We start from the raw sequence: 16,599 nt of genomic DNA, 5'->3' as shown, positions 1-16,599 counted from the left end.
TAGTTAGCCAACATTGACTAGGCCATAAAGAAACACACACACATGCATTACCAAACAATGTTACTGCCACCTTCTTGTATTTTAACAAGGCTGAGTGGCTGATAACATCAAGGTCTTTGCTGTGGGATCACAAAAGAGATTGACTGGTGACACTCTGTTCAGAGGTGCTAAGTACTGTTGGCAGGCAAATGTTTGACAATCCTACTGGTGTGTCTGACCTTCAACATTTTCAAAATGTTCTTGAAATATTCTGAGGACCTCCAAGACACGGTATAATTTATATTGGGTGAACATCAATGGAATATGATGTTGAACTTAAAATAAATATGCTGTGAACGCAATAAAAACAATATTTAGGGGAAATTGTGGAACATTGTGCAAAATTGTGGGAATGTTCGGTGCAACCTCTTAAGTACAATATGTGAATATCACAAGAATATTCATGCAACATTCCAGACAATTTTCATAACTTAATTAAATGTTCTGGGAACCTTTAACGAACTTTGAATGTTGACAAAAACACCTAGTCTAAGGGAATGTCCTGTGCAACCAAACTTTATCATTGTATGAATGTCATCACAACTGAGCATATTTTGTGCTTGTAAACTCTTGTAATGTAACCGCACTGTTACCACAACCTAATTAAATGTTCTGGGAACCTTTAAAGAACTCAGAAAGGCTGTGCTGTCAACATTCTTGCAACATCAAAGGAACATTTTTTGCACCCTGATGCAAACATTCTCTAAATGTCAACACAACTGGAACAATTTTGTGTTTTGGGAACCTTTCTCTTGTCATATCCCCACAATGTTCACGCAACCTAAAGAAATGTTTTATGAACATTTAAAGAGCATAAATGTGTTCTGGGAACGTTCTTGTAACATCAGGTTAATGTTTTTTGCACCCCAAAATAATCCTTGTATAATCATCTGCACAACTGAACAGGTCATCTTTTGTTCCCACCAGGCCTTTTGGGAACCTTTAAAAATACGAAATGTGTTCTGAGAACATTCTTGCAACATAAGGTGAATGTTTTATAAAAACATTGTCTCTCTGTTCATACTGTAGGCGCCACTGGACATTTTTCTGTGTTATGAGAACATTAGCCACAACAGAACAAATGTTCTAAATCAAATCAAAATCCAATAAAATGTATTTGTCACATACACATGGTTAGCAGACGTTAATGCGAGTGTAGTGAAATGCTTGTGCTTCTAGTTCCGGCAATGCAGTAATAACCTAATCTAACTAATCTAACCTAACAATTCCAAAACTACCACCTTATACACACAAGTGTAAAGGGCTAAAGAATATGTACATAAAGATATATGAATGAGTGATGGTACAGAACGACATAGGTAAGATGCAGTAGATGGTATCGAGTACAGTATATACATATGAGATGAGTAATGTAGACAAAAAAAGTAATGTAAACAAAAGTGGCATAGTTTAAAGTGGCTAGTGATACATGTATTACATAAAGATGCAGTAGATGATATAGAGTACAGTATATACATATACATATGAGATGAGTAATGTAGGGTATGTAAACATATTAAGTAGCATTGTTTAAAGTGGCAAGTGATATATTTTACATAAATGTCCATCAATTCCCATTATTAAAGTGGCTGGAGTTGAGTCAGTGTGTTGGCAGCAGCCACTCAATGTTAGTGGTGGCTGTTTAACAGACTGATGGCCTTGAGATAGAAGCGGTTTTTCAGACTCTCGGTTCCCGCTTTAATGCACCTGTACTGACCTCGCTTTCTGGATGATAGCGGGGTGAACAGGCAGTGGCTCGGGTGGTTGTTGTCCTTGATGATCTTTATGGCCTTCCTGTGACATCGGGTGGTGTAGGTGTCCTGGAGTGCAGGTCGTTTGCCCCCAGTGATGCGTTGTGCAGACCTCACTACCCTCTGGAGAGCCTTACGGTTGTGGGCGGAGCAGTTGCCGTACCAGGCGGTGATACAGCCCGACAAGATGCTCTCGATTGTGCATCTGTAGAAGTTTGTGAGTGCTTTTGGTGATAAACCGAATTTCTTCAGCCTCCTGAGGTTGAAGAGGCGCTGGTGCGCCTTCCTCACGACGCTGTCTGTGTGGGTGGACCAATTCAGTTTGTGCGTGATATGTACGCAGAGGAACTTAAAACTTACTACCCTCTCCACTACTGTCCCATCGATGTGGATAGGAGGGTGCTCCCTCGGCTGTTTCCCGAAGTCCACAATCATCTCCTTTGTTTTGTTGACGTTGAGTGTGAGGTTATTTTCCTGACACCACACTCCGAGGGCCCTCACCTCCTCCCTGTAGGCCATCTCGTCGTTGTTGGTAATCAAGCCTACCACTGTAGTGTCGTCCGCAAACTTGATGATTGAGTTGTAGGCGTGCATGGCCACACAGTCGTGGGTGAACAGGGAGTACAGGAGAGGGCTCAGAACGCACCCTTGTGGGGCCCCAGTGTTGAGGATCAGCGGGGTGGAGATGTTGTTACCTACCCTCACCACCTGGGGGCGGCCCGTCAGGAAGTCCAGTACCCAGTTGCACAGGGCGGGTCGAGACCCAGGGTCTCGAGCTTGATGACGAGTTTGGAGGGTAATATGGTGTTAAATGCTGAGCTGTAGTCGATGAACAGCATTCTCACATAGGTATTCCTCTTGTCCAGATGGGTTAGGGCAGTGTGCATTGTGGTTGAGATTGCATCGTCTGTGGACCTATTTGGGCGGTAAGCAAATTGGAGTGGGTCTAGGGTGTCAGGTAGGCTGGAGGTGATATGGTCCTTGACTAGTCTCTCAAAGCACTTCATGATGACGGAAGTGAGTGCTACGGGGCGGTAGTCATTTAGCTCAGTTACCTTAGCTTTCTTGGGAACAGGGACAATGGTGGCCCTCTTGAAGCATGTGGGGACAGCAGACTGGGATAAGGATTGATTGAATATATCCGTAAACACACCAGCCAGCTGGTCTGCGCATGCTCTGAGGGCACGGCTGGGGATGCCGTCTGGGCCTGCAGCCTTGCGAGGGTTAACACGTTTAAATGTTTTACTCACGTCGGCTGCAGTGAAGGAGAGTCCGCAGGTTTTGGTTGCGGGCCGTGTCAGTGGCACTGTATTGTCCTCAAAGCGGGCAAAAAAGTGATTTAGTCTGCCTGGGAGCAAGACATCCTGGTACGAGACGGGGCTGGTTTTCTTTTTGTAATCCGTGATTGACTGTAGACCCTGCCACATACCTCGTGTCTGAGCCGTTGAATTGTGACTCTACTTTGTCTCTATACTGACACTTAGCTTGTTTGATTGCCTTACGGAGGGAATAGCTACACTGTTTGTATTCGGTCATGTTTCCGGTCACCTTGCCCTTGTTAAATGCAGTGGTTCGCGCTTTCAGTTTCACGCAAATGCTGCCATCAATCCGTCAGTTTCTGGTTTGGGAATGTTGTAATCGTTGCTATGGGAATGACATCATCAATGTACTTTCTAATGAACTCGTTCACCGAATCAGCATATTCGTCAACGTTGTTGTTTGACGCAATGCAGAACATATCCCAGTCCATGTGACCGAAGCAGTCTTGAAGCGTGGAATCAGATTGGTCGGACCAGCGTTGAACAGACCTGAGCGCGGGAGCTTCTTGTTTTAGTTTCTGTTTGTAGGCAGGGAGCAACAAATTGTAGTCGTGGTCAGCTTTTCCGAAAGGAGGGCGGGGGAGGGCCTTATATGCGTCGCGGAAGTTAGAATAGCAATCATCCAAGGTTTTACCAGCCCTGGTTGCGCAATCGATATGCTGATACAATTTAGGGAGTCTTGTTTTTAGATTAGCCTTGTTAAAATCCCCAGCTACAATGAATGCAGACTCAGGATATGTGGTTTCCAGTTTGCAAAGAGTCAAATAAAGTTTGTTCAGGGCCATCGATGTGTCTGCTTGGGGGGGAATATATACGGCTGTGATTATAATCGAAGAGAATTCCCTTGGTAGATAATGCGGTCAACATTTGATTGTGAGGAATTCTAAATCAGGTGAACAGAAGGACTTGAGTTCCTGTATGTTGTTGTGATCACACCACGTCTCGTTAATCATAAGGCATACGCCCCCGCCCCTCTTCATACCAGAAAGATGTTTGTTTCTGTCGACGCGAAGCGTGAAGAAACCAGCTGGCTGCACCGATTCCGTTGTCACGCCCTGACGTAGATTGCTTTGTATGTTTCTATTTTTAGTTTGGTCAGGGTTTGATGTGGGTCGGTATTCTATGTTGTATATCTAGGTGTTGTGTTTCTATGTTTAGGCCTGGTATGGTTCCCAATCAGAGGCAGCTTGTTATCGTTGTCTCTGATTGAGAACCATACTTAGGCAGCCTGTTTTCCCATATGGGTGTGGGTAGTTGTTTTCTGTCTTTGTGTGTCTGCACCAGACAGAACGGTTTAGTTTGTTCCGCTTTGTTTTTTTGCTCTAGTGTTCAGTTTCTTTATTAAATTTACCATGAACATGTACCACGCTGCACCTTGGTCCTCTTCACCTTCTTCCACCTACGACAACCGTTACAGTTCTGGGAACTTTCACAGAACCAATCATTTTAGTTTGCTGGGAACATTTGAGTGAATGTGAAGAGAACATTCCAAAGATATTTTATTAGAAAAAAAATGTCAAACCCTAATTACAATTTAATGGGAATCTTAGCTAATGTTCTGGGAATGTTCCCAGTTTGCTGGGTCAACATATTCTATGCCTCACACATACTGTATTTTCCGTACCGTGAAAAGTAACATGGGAGGGTTCCACCTATTGACAATGCATCCTGACAAGATTTTATCCTGCACAATACAACCTGGGACAGACACGAGCAAACTTGTGACCTGCACATTTTTCTTTTTAATTAACTCTGTGTCAAAAGCACACCAGGTGGTCTGTGCTGAATACCATTTACAAAGTAAAAGCATGACGATTTACTTTTCAAGTTCAAAAAGTCCCAGGACTCCACTAGAATACAGATCTAGAGATATTGTAATATCATTTCCTCTATGACTAGCACAATATTTTGATAGATTGTGTTTATGACATTAAGGGCACTGGTCCAGGTTTAATAATCCACATTTGCCTTTGTTTCCAGCAATTCCCTATCAGAACATTAAAATACCATACCGTATGTGAGTTCAGGTAGGCGTCAGGGCTACAGCAAACAAACAGTATATCTCAACTATCTATCTACTTGTAACAAGCTCATAGTTACACAAAGGGAAACAAACAAGGACCGACAAACCAGCAGGGAAGAACAGGGGAACATGGCAACATCCATCCATTCAAGCCTAATAGAGCCACTGCTATTGAATTAATCATCCCATGGAAACATATACTGTACCAGTGTCACAGTGGTGCAAAATACCAAATCAATCAACAACAAAACACTCCGTTCCAAACATATCCATACACTACAAGCAGGACATTAAATCAAAATGATCAGTTACTGTAGCTCAGTGGATCTCTGTGTTAGAAACCATGAAAAAGGAAAAGCATAGTCTATCGCTATCTCACAGTTCAACCAGGATTCAAACTGTCAGTTTAACAGGGGATGACAAAACAGTAGAATAGAAAAATACATATTTTATTAATAAAACTTGATGCGTTTCAGCATTTCAGCCTTGATCCGTCAGCTTGGGAGACAGCATCATGTACGTAGGTACACAGTGTAGCTGAAGGGCACCAGCAGAGTAACCACTATGCAAATGCAGGATACTTTGTTTGACAAGCAACAACACCTCTTTGTGTATATGTAAACCATGACGAGTCGTACCAGACACTGTGCACACAGTCCTGCTGCCAGAGTCGTGCCACCAAAGTGGTGTAGCAGCTGTGTCATCGAATGGGTGACCCCTGTCTGGATCAGCACTGTCTGACTGACCCCTGACGCCACCCAGCCACACCCCTCACCCACACACACACACAGCTCTCCTGTCACTGTTAGCAGGAGGCTGGCTTAACACTTTTGCCCAGAAAAGCGTGAATATATGTCAGCAGACCGTGGCTGGTATGGTCGCCCACACCTTCCCACAGAGGGCGAAAAGTGCTTGATTAGCACCCAGACTCTGCACAGCGAGTGGCATGTCGGATGACTCCAAGTACTGGCCAAACCAATTTTACTTTCAGTCCTCACATTGGTTTGTTTGTGCAGATGTCTAAAGTGTGATTAAACCAGGAGTTATGTGTCTGGGAGATGACTGGAATGAGTGGGAACCTTTACTGAATATAGGCCTACAGGAATCTACATCGGATGCAAGTACTGTAGGTAAACAGACAGATATGATACTTCATATATTTCTCCAGATGCACTTTCAATCCAAAGCTGGAGATAAATGTTAACAGTCAGAGAGATTCTGTAACAGTGAATATAGAATCAATATGACCAGAGAAATAATATCAAGTTACAAAGCCTGACCAGGTAAACATACAATAATCATAGCCAGGGGTGTCTGGCATTAGCTCTTTATCAATACTACAACAACCGTTCCTCCAGGGTACCATACCTGAACAAATCCTACAACAACCGTTCCTCCAGGGTACCATACCTGAACAAATCCTACAACAACCGTTCCTCCAGGGTACCATACCTGAACAAATCCTACAACAACCGTTCCTCCCGGGTATCATACCTGAACAAATCCTACAACAACCGTTCCTCCCGGGTATCATACCTGAACAAATCCTACAACAACCGTTCCTCCCGGGTATCATAACTGAACAAATCCTACAACAACAGTTCCTCCAGGGTACCATACCTGAACAAATCCTACAACAACCGTTCCTCCAGGGTACCATACCTGAACAAATCCTACAACAACCCCAGTGCTTAGGAAAATCAACCCCTCCACAGAGAGAGCGATCAGACAATAAAGAGAGAGATTGTTACATTACCTGTGGCTCTCTCGAAGAGCCTCACTGCCCTTCCTCCAGGAGATCACGCCCCAGGGGGACATCTTGGGCCGGCACTCGATCAGCACGTCTCCTCCCTCCTTCACCATGGTGGGGCTCCTCAGCTGGTTCTGGGAGAAATCTGGGGCAACAGCTGAAACAAGACATGCATGTTAAAAACCCTTCGCTGCCCTTTTACCTTCCTATATCTAACTTTCAACATGCATTACATGAGCGTAAAGCCATGAGTTTATCACATGAACTGAACTAGGAAAACCTTAGGGCCTTAGTATAGTGGGCCCAGAGTTGTTCCTGGTGATGTCGCATTGTCCCCCCAAAAATATATATATACAGCAAGGGAAAATGACACTCCCGATTGGCAAGGCCTAGAGATAGTCATTGGGAGTATTTCAATTGCAGTTCTTTGACTCCTCATGTCCTCTCTCCTTGCCAACTTCTTAAAACCAATTGGAGGAAAAGGTCAGAAGGGAGGGACCTCTGTCTTTATCAGCCAACAGGTTTCAACCATGTACACCTCAACATTCCTGTACTTCATATATAGTATAACCATGTACAGGTGAGGTGAGGAGAGAGGACATGAGGAGCCAAGCAAATGCAAGTGAGATTCTCCCATTGCCATTGGCCATAGCTAGAGGGGGTCTCAGCCAGGGTAGAAAAGGATAAAAGAGATAAATAACCTCTCCACTCCAGCATGTAAGGAATAGACTGAGAGTCAAAGGCAGATACTGAAAAGGCACAAAACTAAAATAATAATGAAATTGAATGTTATCTGTATAACCCCTAAATGGTTTAATAACAGTAGATAAGCATGGATAAATCATGGATATTTTAAACACATCCTCACATGACTGCTGTGTACTTCAAAGTGAGGCATGTATTGTGTGTGTGATGTTGAGCAGAAATGTCAGGGAAGGTAGGAGAGTGCTATACTGCACTCGTTAATTCACGGAATCATTTTCTCCGCAAAGAAAAACAAAGAAAAAATGTCATGTCCTTCAGTTTTTCAGCTCGATTTAGTTATATCATGATCATTTCCTTTTCACTCCTGGATCATCCCTCCCTGTGCTTTTATAAAGCACTTCAATTAGTGCATTTCTGCCAGGGTCTGTCAATGATATTTTTTACCTCCTCCAAGTTCAATTTAACCTGGGCTCATTGGCTGTGTTGGATCTAATTCCAATCAATGACAAAACAATGTTCAGGCGTGATGGGAGATGGGTTGGGGAGTGAGAGCTGGAGGCCAGCCCTGAAAGGACTGACAGGGCAGATGGGTGGGACTGGGGAGCACAGTGGCATGGTCATACATCAATAGCACTCCAGTGCATTCTTCCTGTAATTTATGGTTTTTAATTAGGGGAAAATCACAGAGATGCTGGAGGTCACACTACAGTGGTAGGGAACGGAAAACAAATGTCGCAAATAACACTAAAACATGCACACCACAAACAAACGCGCATACTGTACTACACTCTTAGGAAAAAAAGGTGCTACCTTCATATGTCCCCACAGGAGAACCCTTTGAAGAACCCTTTTTGGTTGCCAGGTAGAACCCTTTCTTGAACCCTTGGAACCAAAAAGGGTTCAACCTGGAACCAAAAAGGGTTCTCCTATGGAGACAGCCGAAGAACCCCTTTGGATCACTTTTTTCTAAGAGTGTGCATAAAATATATTTAGTCAGGCAGGCAGGCACACCAACACACATCCAGCCTTGTATTGCCTTACCAATGACTCTGAGCTCTGCATTGGAGTATACCTCCCCATGTTTGTTTCCAGCCACACATTGATACATTCCAATGTCGGACAGCGTCAGCCGGCTGATTGACAACGCTCCATTGGCAACTTGTATGCGCTCCTACGAACAGAGAGACAGAGACATGTCCTTTGATATACCTTATTCCGATTGCTAATTTGCATAAAAGCATGCAGCCAATGTGCCAGTGAATTATAGTGTGGTAGTGACGGACGTGGCAATGAATCTAGGTTTTCATCACTAATGGAGGGAAAGGGCAGGGTGGAAGGAGGCAGGCTACCAGAAAATGACCCTAATCAATCTGCATGTTTATGAGAGTGATATAAAACCATTCCCAATGTATATCACTGGCTTCACCACAGGGCCAGTTTCCCCTTCAGCACAAGGACTGGATGTGAGGAATAGGAATATCTTAACATCAGAGTTATACAGTATTGTGAAAATTGGTTTCCTGATAGGTATTCCCTATACATACTAAGTACTGTATGCTGTTATGTACACTTCAGATCACACACTGTACTGGGCCACCGTTGAATAGTAGATTCCTGCCCCCGTGGTGAAGATATACTTCTGTTGTGACTAGCCCATCAAAATAGACAGGCTTATTAGCCCAGATGGGCTTAATGCACTCAAACCCAGACACTTAGCTACTTTATCTTCAAGGTAGGTTTACATTCATGAACTTAAGTACAAATATATATCTTTATTACCAGAATGGCATTAAACCGACAACAGTTTTTAGGGAAGGAATTTTGGCAGAGCACTTTGTGACATTTCTACAGAGTTCTGCCTTCTGCCCTTCATCTCCCCTGTTTTCCAGAGGCTCACCCTTAATGTCATTAGAGCACATTTCCATAGGGGTGTCGACTCGGCTCAGCTTAGGTTTGGCACAGCCGTGACTCCAGGCAGTCTGACGGGATTAAGGTACTGTCATATGAAAAGAGGAGCTGTCCTCATTGAAACATCAGTAGCTAAGCCCGTGTTTGAGCAGGTTGCGTTCTGAATTTCCATAATGCTCAGTGGCTCATAGCTAGTCGGATGAACCATGGTAAATGTGCCTGCTGGCAAGAGCGGCAGAATGGTGGTGGCGTATATCAGTCAGTGCGTAGAAATCACTCTGTTTACGGGCTGCTATTAATTAAGCATGACGTTCCTCTTACATCAGCAGTTTTCCATGCCGGGACCTTGGGGGACCATCTGCATGCCGTATGCTGAATGGAAGTGATTGGCAATGTTATTGCCAACGCAACCAGGTTTCTTCATTTTATATAGGACAGTATAAACAACAAGCCACTTGTTTCGATTAATGTCACAAACAAATTCATGTAATGGTTGTTTTTGAGATACCTTGATTTTCTTGTTTTTGATTATCGTCCCTCTCGGCAGGTATGAGAAATGCATTAACATTATTGAAAGTATCTATCATAACTATTCATAGTCTACTGTGTACCCATGCACTTTAGCGCCGGACAAAACTTGTGAAGTTATTTGCAAAAATTAAGGTAATATCTTAAGCCATTGCAGTCAGCTCCTATGTCCAAATGAGCAGAACAAGCAGAAAAGGTCGATATTGATTTACTGTAATGAATCACACCAAATGGTATATCTTCCCCTTTCCTGCCCTCCCTCCATGAATGACCTTTAGTTATCAGATTGATGAAGCTTCACTGGTTGCTGGTGACATTTAAAACAATGTAACACTTCTGCTTGATTAATCTAATTATCCAAGTGCATTACTAATCCTCCCATTTATGTCCATATTAAGGAAATCCTAGTCCATGAGAATGAACACATCGATGTGTCTCACCTTTTATAACAGATACACTCAGAGGCTTCAGATAAACTCAGAGGCATCAGATACAGATGGTCCCCAAATCTGTCCAGTTGAACTAGAAGTGTTAGAATTATATGTTACACTCTTTAGAAAAAAAGGTGCTATCTAGAACCTTAAAGTGTTCTTCGGCCATCCCCATATGAGAACCCTTTGAAGAACCCTTTTTAGTTGCAGGTTGAACCACTTTGGTTCCAGATAGAATCCTTTAGGGTTCCATGTCGAACCCTTTCTACAGAGGGTTGAACATTGTACACAAAAGGGTTCTCCTATGGGGACAGCCGAAGAACCCCATTCTAAACCCTTTTTTCTAAAAGTGTATGGAAATAAAAAACAACTCTGAGTAAAATAATCCCTCAAACAGATGGGGGTAAATTTGATCTAATCCTTTCTTTCACCAAGCGATAGAACAATGCAAACCATTTCAGTAGACCTTGTAAAGGTTTTTAATAAAATGTGATGCAATGACTAGACAGATTGTTAATTATGCACAGCTGAAGGCAACCCTAATCGGGCTTTATGGGCAAAGGAGAGAGACAGAGCCTGCTGCTGCTGTTTGGAGCACTGCCTCTGGTAACAATAAAACAGGCCTGCGTCTCACATTTCTCCTGCATATATAACATCGACGGAATGATCGATACCCTCTGTTTTGTTTGTGACCATTTTGCATAATGAAGAAAATTTACATAAAGTCTGTTTATTTTTTCGTCCAAGCTGTGCCTGAGTGCTCACCATCAATCTCCAGCAAATATCCTGGCCACGTACTGTAGCACAGGGGACCTGTCGTGCTCCCATTCAGGTATATTGAATCATATTTCCACGAAGCCGTAATAGATACTTCACTCTGACCCTGCACTTTTATGAGCTGAACAAATAACCTTGTAGTTGCAGTCTACACTGTACAGTATCTACTGTAGGTGTTCAGCTCTCATTATTGTGTTCATTATGGGTAATCTGAGAGAGGCACGTGGCTATAGTACAGTAGGTATAGGATGCACAATAGTCAATGTGTTTTTATAAAATGGGTTGTTTGGATCCTGGATGCTGATTGGTTGATAGCAGGGAGTCGTACCATCACAATGCCTGTCGTGGAAATTCTTACACAGGGACACTCAAAGTTTAAATAAATCATTGTTTACTTGTCAGCGAGCTGGATAGGTTCCAACCAACTCAATGCACCATAGTACACATGTCAATCAGAAGCTCTGCTTGGGCTGACCCAGCAGTTGTCTTATATACGGCTGTACACAAACAAGTTATATTTGCATGATTTAGCATAATTAATTAATCATTACCGTTTTGTTTCATTCATGTGACCAACCAATACTGCTTCATAATGTGACAGACCAACACCTCACGAGGCTTCTCCTCTCTAAGCTGAGACCTTGAAACTGAGATATCTTTCATTTGTTCTCAAAACATGGTTTGGATGGGCGTATTGCCAAATTGTAATTACTGATAAGAGGAGGATTTGTTCAGTCAACCACCTCCATGAGCACAGAAATTGGTTTATAGAACAGCACATGAATAGAAGACAGAAATCAGTTATAAGAAAAGCACAAACATAAAAATGTCCCTTACATGCCCATGAACAGTTCAATTAGATGTATCAATGTGCATCCACTGTCAAACAGACCAGCCAGTCAATTTATTGTATAAACTTAATCTCCCCTGGAAAAAAACGTCTAGACATGTTTCCCCAAGCTACTAGCCTGCGTTTGGTTTGTTAGAGTGAGGGTTAATATAAGCTGTGTGCCTATCCAATCTTTTTTTTGCGATCCCCACTGTGCCATGCATTTGAACGTGGCGATACTGACAGCTTCTCTGATCCAGGCAAATTCATTTATCAGGATCATTATAATGGATATATCCAAAGAATTGGCTATAAAAACAAAGGTAAAACAAACAAAAATGCACATAGTTTGCTGTCATTTCAGCTGCTTAATGTAATTGTGTGACAGCTTTAGTTGGCTAGCTAGCAAAGGAGAAGTAATGTTAGCTTAGCTATCCTCAATAGCTATAGTATTAACTGAACAATCAGTTGGTTGTTGCCTATTTACACATTATTTATTAAATAATTATTTATTGAAGTTCTTGTCTCTCGTCATCATTGAACCTCTGCTAGGTAGCTACATGCCAATAACTTGTTTACATGGGAATGAAAAGAATGAACGACTAGGTCAAAACATGAGAATAGAATTAACAACTAGCCTGTTTTGTTAGCGTTTTCAGAACCTCAGCACTAACAACTGACTTTTGCTCTGACTATATCATCTGGTGGAAAGATGAAATAAAACAAATTGACTCATTAAAATAATGTTTTTAATGAAAACATGTTGTTAATATAAAAAATAAAAAATATATATATAAAAGCAATAATGCAATTGAACCTCCTTGGGCCTAAGAAAGAACCGCCCTTAGTCGGGAGCTATCACACAATAATCCCCGGGTTCTCATGCCTTATTGCTTAAATAACTGGCTACCTACAGTCGATCTAGGATGCACAAAAGTCAGTGTGTTTATAAGGGGCTCTTCTCCTTTTTCTCCATTGGTGGTACAGGAGTAATGACTTCACTCTGAGAAGAGAGATTTTACTAGAAGATTACGACGCTCTAAGACCAGCATAAAATAGTAGACACTTAACAAACCAGAGCCAAGCAGACACTTTCAGGATAATCAAAATCCTGTTAGATAAGTGTTGTTCTGGGGAACTGAACAGTTTAAAGCCATGCACTAAAGGAATAAAGGTGATATCTAGCCAAATTGTGTTTAGATCTCTTCATTTTTACAACGAAGTAAACCATGGACCCATATACTAGGAAAGCAGGCTGAACAAGCCAAGTGGGTGCACACTGCTTTTGCAAGGTTTATAACAGTAATTTAAGTTCATAAAACTATCTGCATTGAAATGAGAATGGTGTCTGTTGTGCATGATGCCTTTCTATCTGAACACACTAACGTTGCATCTGCCTGAATCAGCACAAATTCTGAGCATCTATACATTAGGTAAAGAGATAAATCAAACTCGATAAAAACAATGGAAATGCCATGGAAACATGTGGGGGAAAGATGCCGTGGGGGAAACACCCCGAATCTCCTCATTGCCCCCCAGCAAAAAAAATGTGCCTACATTTACGCTATTGTTTCAATGTTTACTTCACACTATGTTGAGGTAAAAATCGGAGCATAATGCTTGTATAGATGTCAACTCCAATACATGTTCATGTCATCGTCACCTACACACTGCATTACAGTTCAAAATGACTTTCTTTATGCTAGCTATACTACCAGCATATTCAAACGAATGTTAGCATTTAGCAGTCACTTCTTCTATACCTGAAAAGGGACAAATTCTAAATGTTATGCATTGGATTTTAGCAACCATATTGTGGGCCTGTTACAATATTTCAATCATGACGGATTTGACGAATATCCACGTTGTTAGAGCAGATTGGTTGAATGTGCACCAATCCAGCATCCTTCTTCTATCCCCCACTGTCTGTATTCCATTGACCTCTTTAATGCATCTATACTGTACACTTCACTCCATATAGGTCTCACCTCCAGTGACTCCAGGTTCTCTCCGTTCTTCATCCACCTATAGGAGGGCTTGGGCTTCCCGGTGGCCTTGCATTCCCACACCAGAGAGTCGTCAATGGGCTTCTGCACATCCTCAGGTTTCTCTATCAGATGTGGAGGGGCTGCATGGTCAAAAAAACATTGTGGTGAATTAGAACATACTCACACAGCTAATATATCTTACAGGTAGACTATACTCCTTATATTTCTAAAATAATGTACAGGATTTTGAAATTATATAATATATATAATTATACTGATCCTATACTAAGATACATTTGCGTTATCTATTTCAGTAGCACATACAGATGTAGGATCTTAATTTGAGCCAGTTTTCTACAGCAGGAAAATAATCCTGAAGCAACTGGAATTCTGAATTATTATGTGGATATTAATTATAGACATTTTTGTAGGTCTTGATACATTTTTCAAGTCTGAAATTTCAAAGTGGAAATTACAAATTACAGAAGCCTTTTTAAACCTCAAATACACAACACATTATAAATTTCCTGCTATGCAGGAAAGTTCTCCTACAACAGTGATCAAATGAGATCCTACATCTGTATAATGAACTTAACACTTGGATAGTAATGCACCATTCACTCCATCTGCTGTATTTTTAGGTTCCTCTACTTACGTCCAAGCATAAGCTCAATTTGCATTGCATTGACCTTATGCTTAAACAGAAGTACAACCTAAAAATACAGCAGATGGGGTAAATGGTACATGACTATCCAAGTGTTAGGTTTATTAATACAAGCCAGACGTATTAGTGTGTCCATGGGTGGAAAAAAAGGTGGCATCTAGAACAAAAAAGGGCTCCTTGGCTGTCCCCATAGGTGAACCCTCTGAAGAAACCTTTTGTGTTCCATGAGGTACCCTTTCAACAGAGACCCAAAAGAGCTCTACTTTGAATCAAAAAGGGTTTTTACCTGGAACCAAAAAGGGTTATCCTATGGGGACAGCCACAAAATCCTTTTGGAACCCTTTTTTATAAGAGTGTACAGTACAGTGCCATAAAATGCCTCTACCAAAACCATTGAAGTAAATGATGGTGCAATTATACAGGAGCTGCATTGATTCCTACTCTAACTTCCAAGTAACTCATGACTGGTTAACAAATTAGTGAGGGGCAAAATGAGGAATATAAACCTCCAGATTTACTATCCTCATAACTATCCATGTTGTGGATGACGCTATAATCCTCTATCACACCAGGTCATTGTCACACCATACGTTTCCATTACACAGAACCTAAATAATGCCACACTGCCCGACTGACCTGTGAGGTGATTTATCTGTAATAGTACATACAAATCCAACTCTAATTGTGTTCCTGCTTCAGCTCAGCTTGCTTTCAACAATTTCAAGATTACACAGTGAGGAATCCAATAGTAATTGCAAATGTATCCCTATCCCTTCTGTGAGTATTTGATGTGATGCATGTGTGTGAGAGCAAAAATAGAGAGAGAGAAAGAAAAAGAGAGTGGGAGAAATAGGAAGAAAGAGGAAAAATAATTGTCTGTGGGTCTCTGTGTGTGGCTGGGTATTAAGAGGGTAGCCAGTGTGAGATAGCAGAAAGAGAGAGAGGGGTACTTTGAGACTCCATTATCACCAGTCATTTAGCATCACATCCATGCCAGTGCAATCTAACAGAGGATCCTCGTGGCCATGCTCCAACCTCTCCACCCCCCACGACCCCATTGTTGTTGTTGTTGTTTTTTAGCCTTGTCAGGGCCGCTCACTCCATCCCTCACCCACTGTGAACGTATCGACTCTCAGTCAAAGATCACAAAATGAAAACAGGCAGCCCATCCCTGGCTGCATCAGGCCCGGTGTGCACACAATCAGCCCAAACATTTCAAATCAACCGGCTAAAGCAAAGAGGGAGATTGGGGATAGGCAAAAGGGGAATCAGAGAAAAGGACTTAGGACAAAGTTTTTTATGTGCAGTATCTTGAGATACTACTTATTGTAGGAAAGTATGAAATAAACAGCAGTGGCATATGCATATTTAGTTGTATTAATCTCCAGAGTAGGCAACCTTTTAGAATGCAAATGATCCATGATCATTAGTCCCTGTGTTTTGATTTAATACTCATAATCATTATACCTGGCAAATATCGACATGTCAAAATTATCTCTCCAATCAAGAGTAAGACAATAGAGATGCATTTAAATGTAGCTTTGACTAACATGAAATAATTATTATCATTTACCTTGTAAAAACACAAGATGTGCAAGACCCAGAAGAACCCAATTAAAGCATTAGCATATAACTGCTAAGAAACTCTCAAATAATGCCTTCATCTCTTTTCTAGGCAGAAAGCTGAGGCTTTCACAGCTTTGTGGCTGCAGGTTGTACTGATGTACACAAGATACATTTTTCCATTTCCTGATTCTGACACACTGCTGACAAATGTCTCAAAAGCTTAATTCAAGCAGACTTAACAACAAGATTACAGATGTGTATCACATGGCAGAGAGGCAGAGAGATGGAGAGGGACACTTTTTACTTTTTGTCTTTCTTTAA

The 16,599-nt window shown here is 41.7% G+C and overlaps 1 protein-coding gene across 3 annotated transcripts in view; it reads right to left on the bottom strand.

The window, feature by feature from the left end:
* LOC110494608 (contactin-4) overlaps positions 1-16,599 on the bottom strand; it is a 218,696-nt gene that overhangs the window by 53,085 nt on the left and 149,012 nt on the right. For all 3 annotated transcript variants that reach the window (XM_021569831.2, XM_021569833.2, XM_021569832.2), the window contains exons 9-11: positions 14,049-14,188; positions 8,629-8,758; positions 6,889-7,039 (exon numbers count right to left, since the gene is read on the bottom strand). In XM_021569831.2, the coding sequence (XP_021425506.2) occupies positions 6,889-7,039; positions 8,629-8,758; positions 14,049-14,188 (421 nt within the window). The remainder of the gene's footprint in view (positions 1-6,888; positions 7,040-8,628; positions 8,759-14,048; positions 14,189-16,599) is intronic.

This window comes from Oncorhynchus mykiss, chromosome 17 (genome assembly GCF_013265735.2).
Source record: "Oncorhynchus mykiss isolate Arlee chromosome 17, USDA_OmykA_1.1, whole genome shotgun sequence".
NCBI lineage: Eukaryota > Metazoa > Chordata > Actinopteri > Salmoniformes > Salmonidae > Oncorhynchus > Oncorhynchus mykiss.
This window is presented reverse-complemented; position numbering and strand designations above follow the sequence as displayed.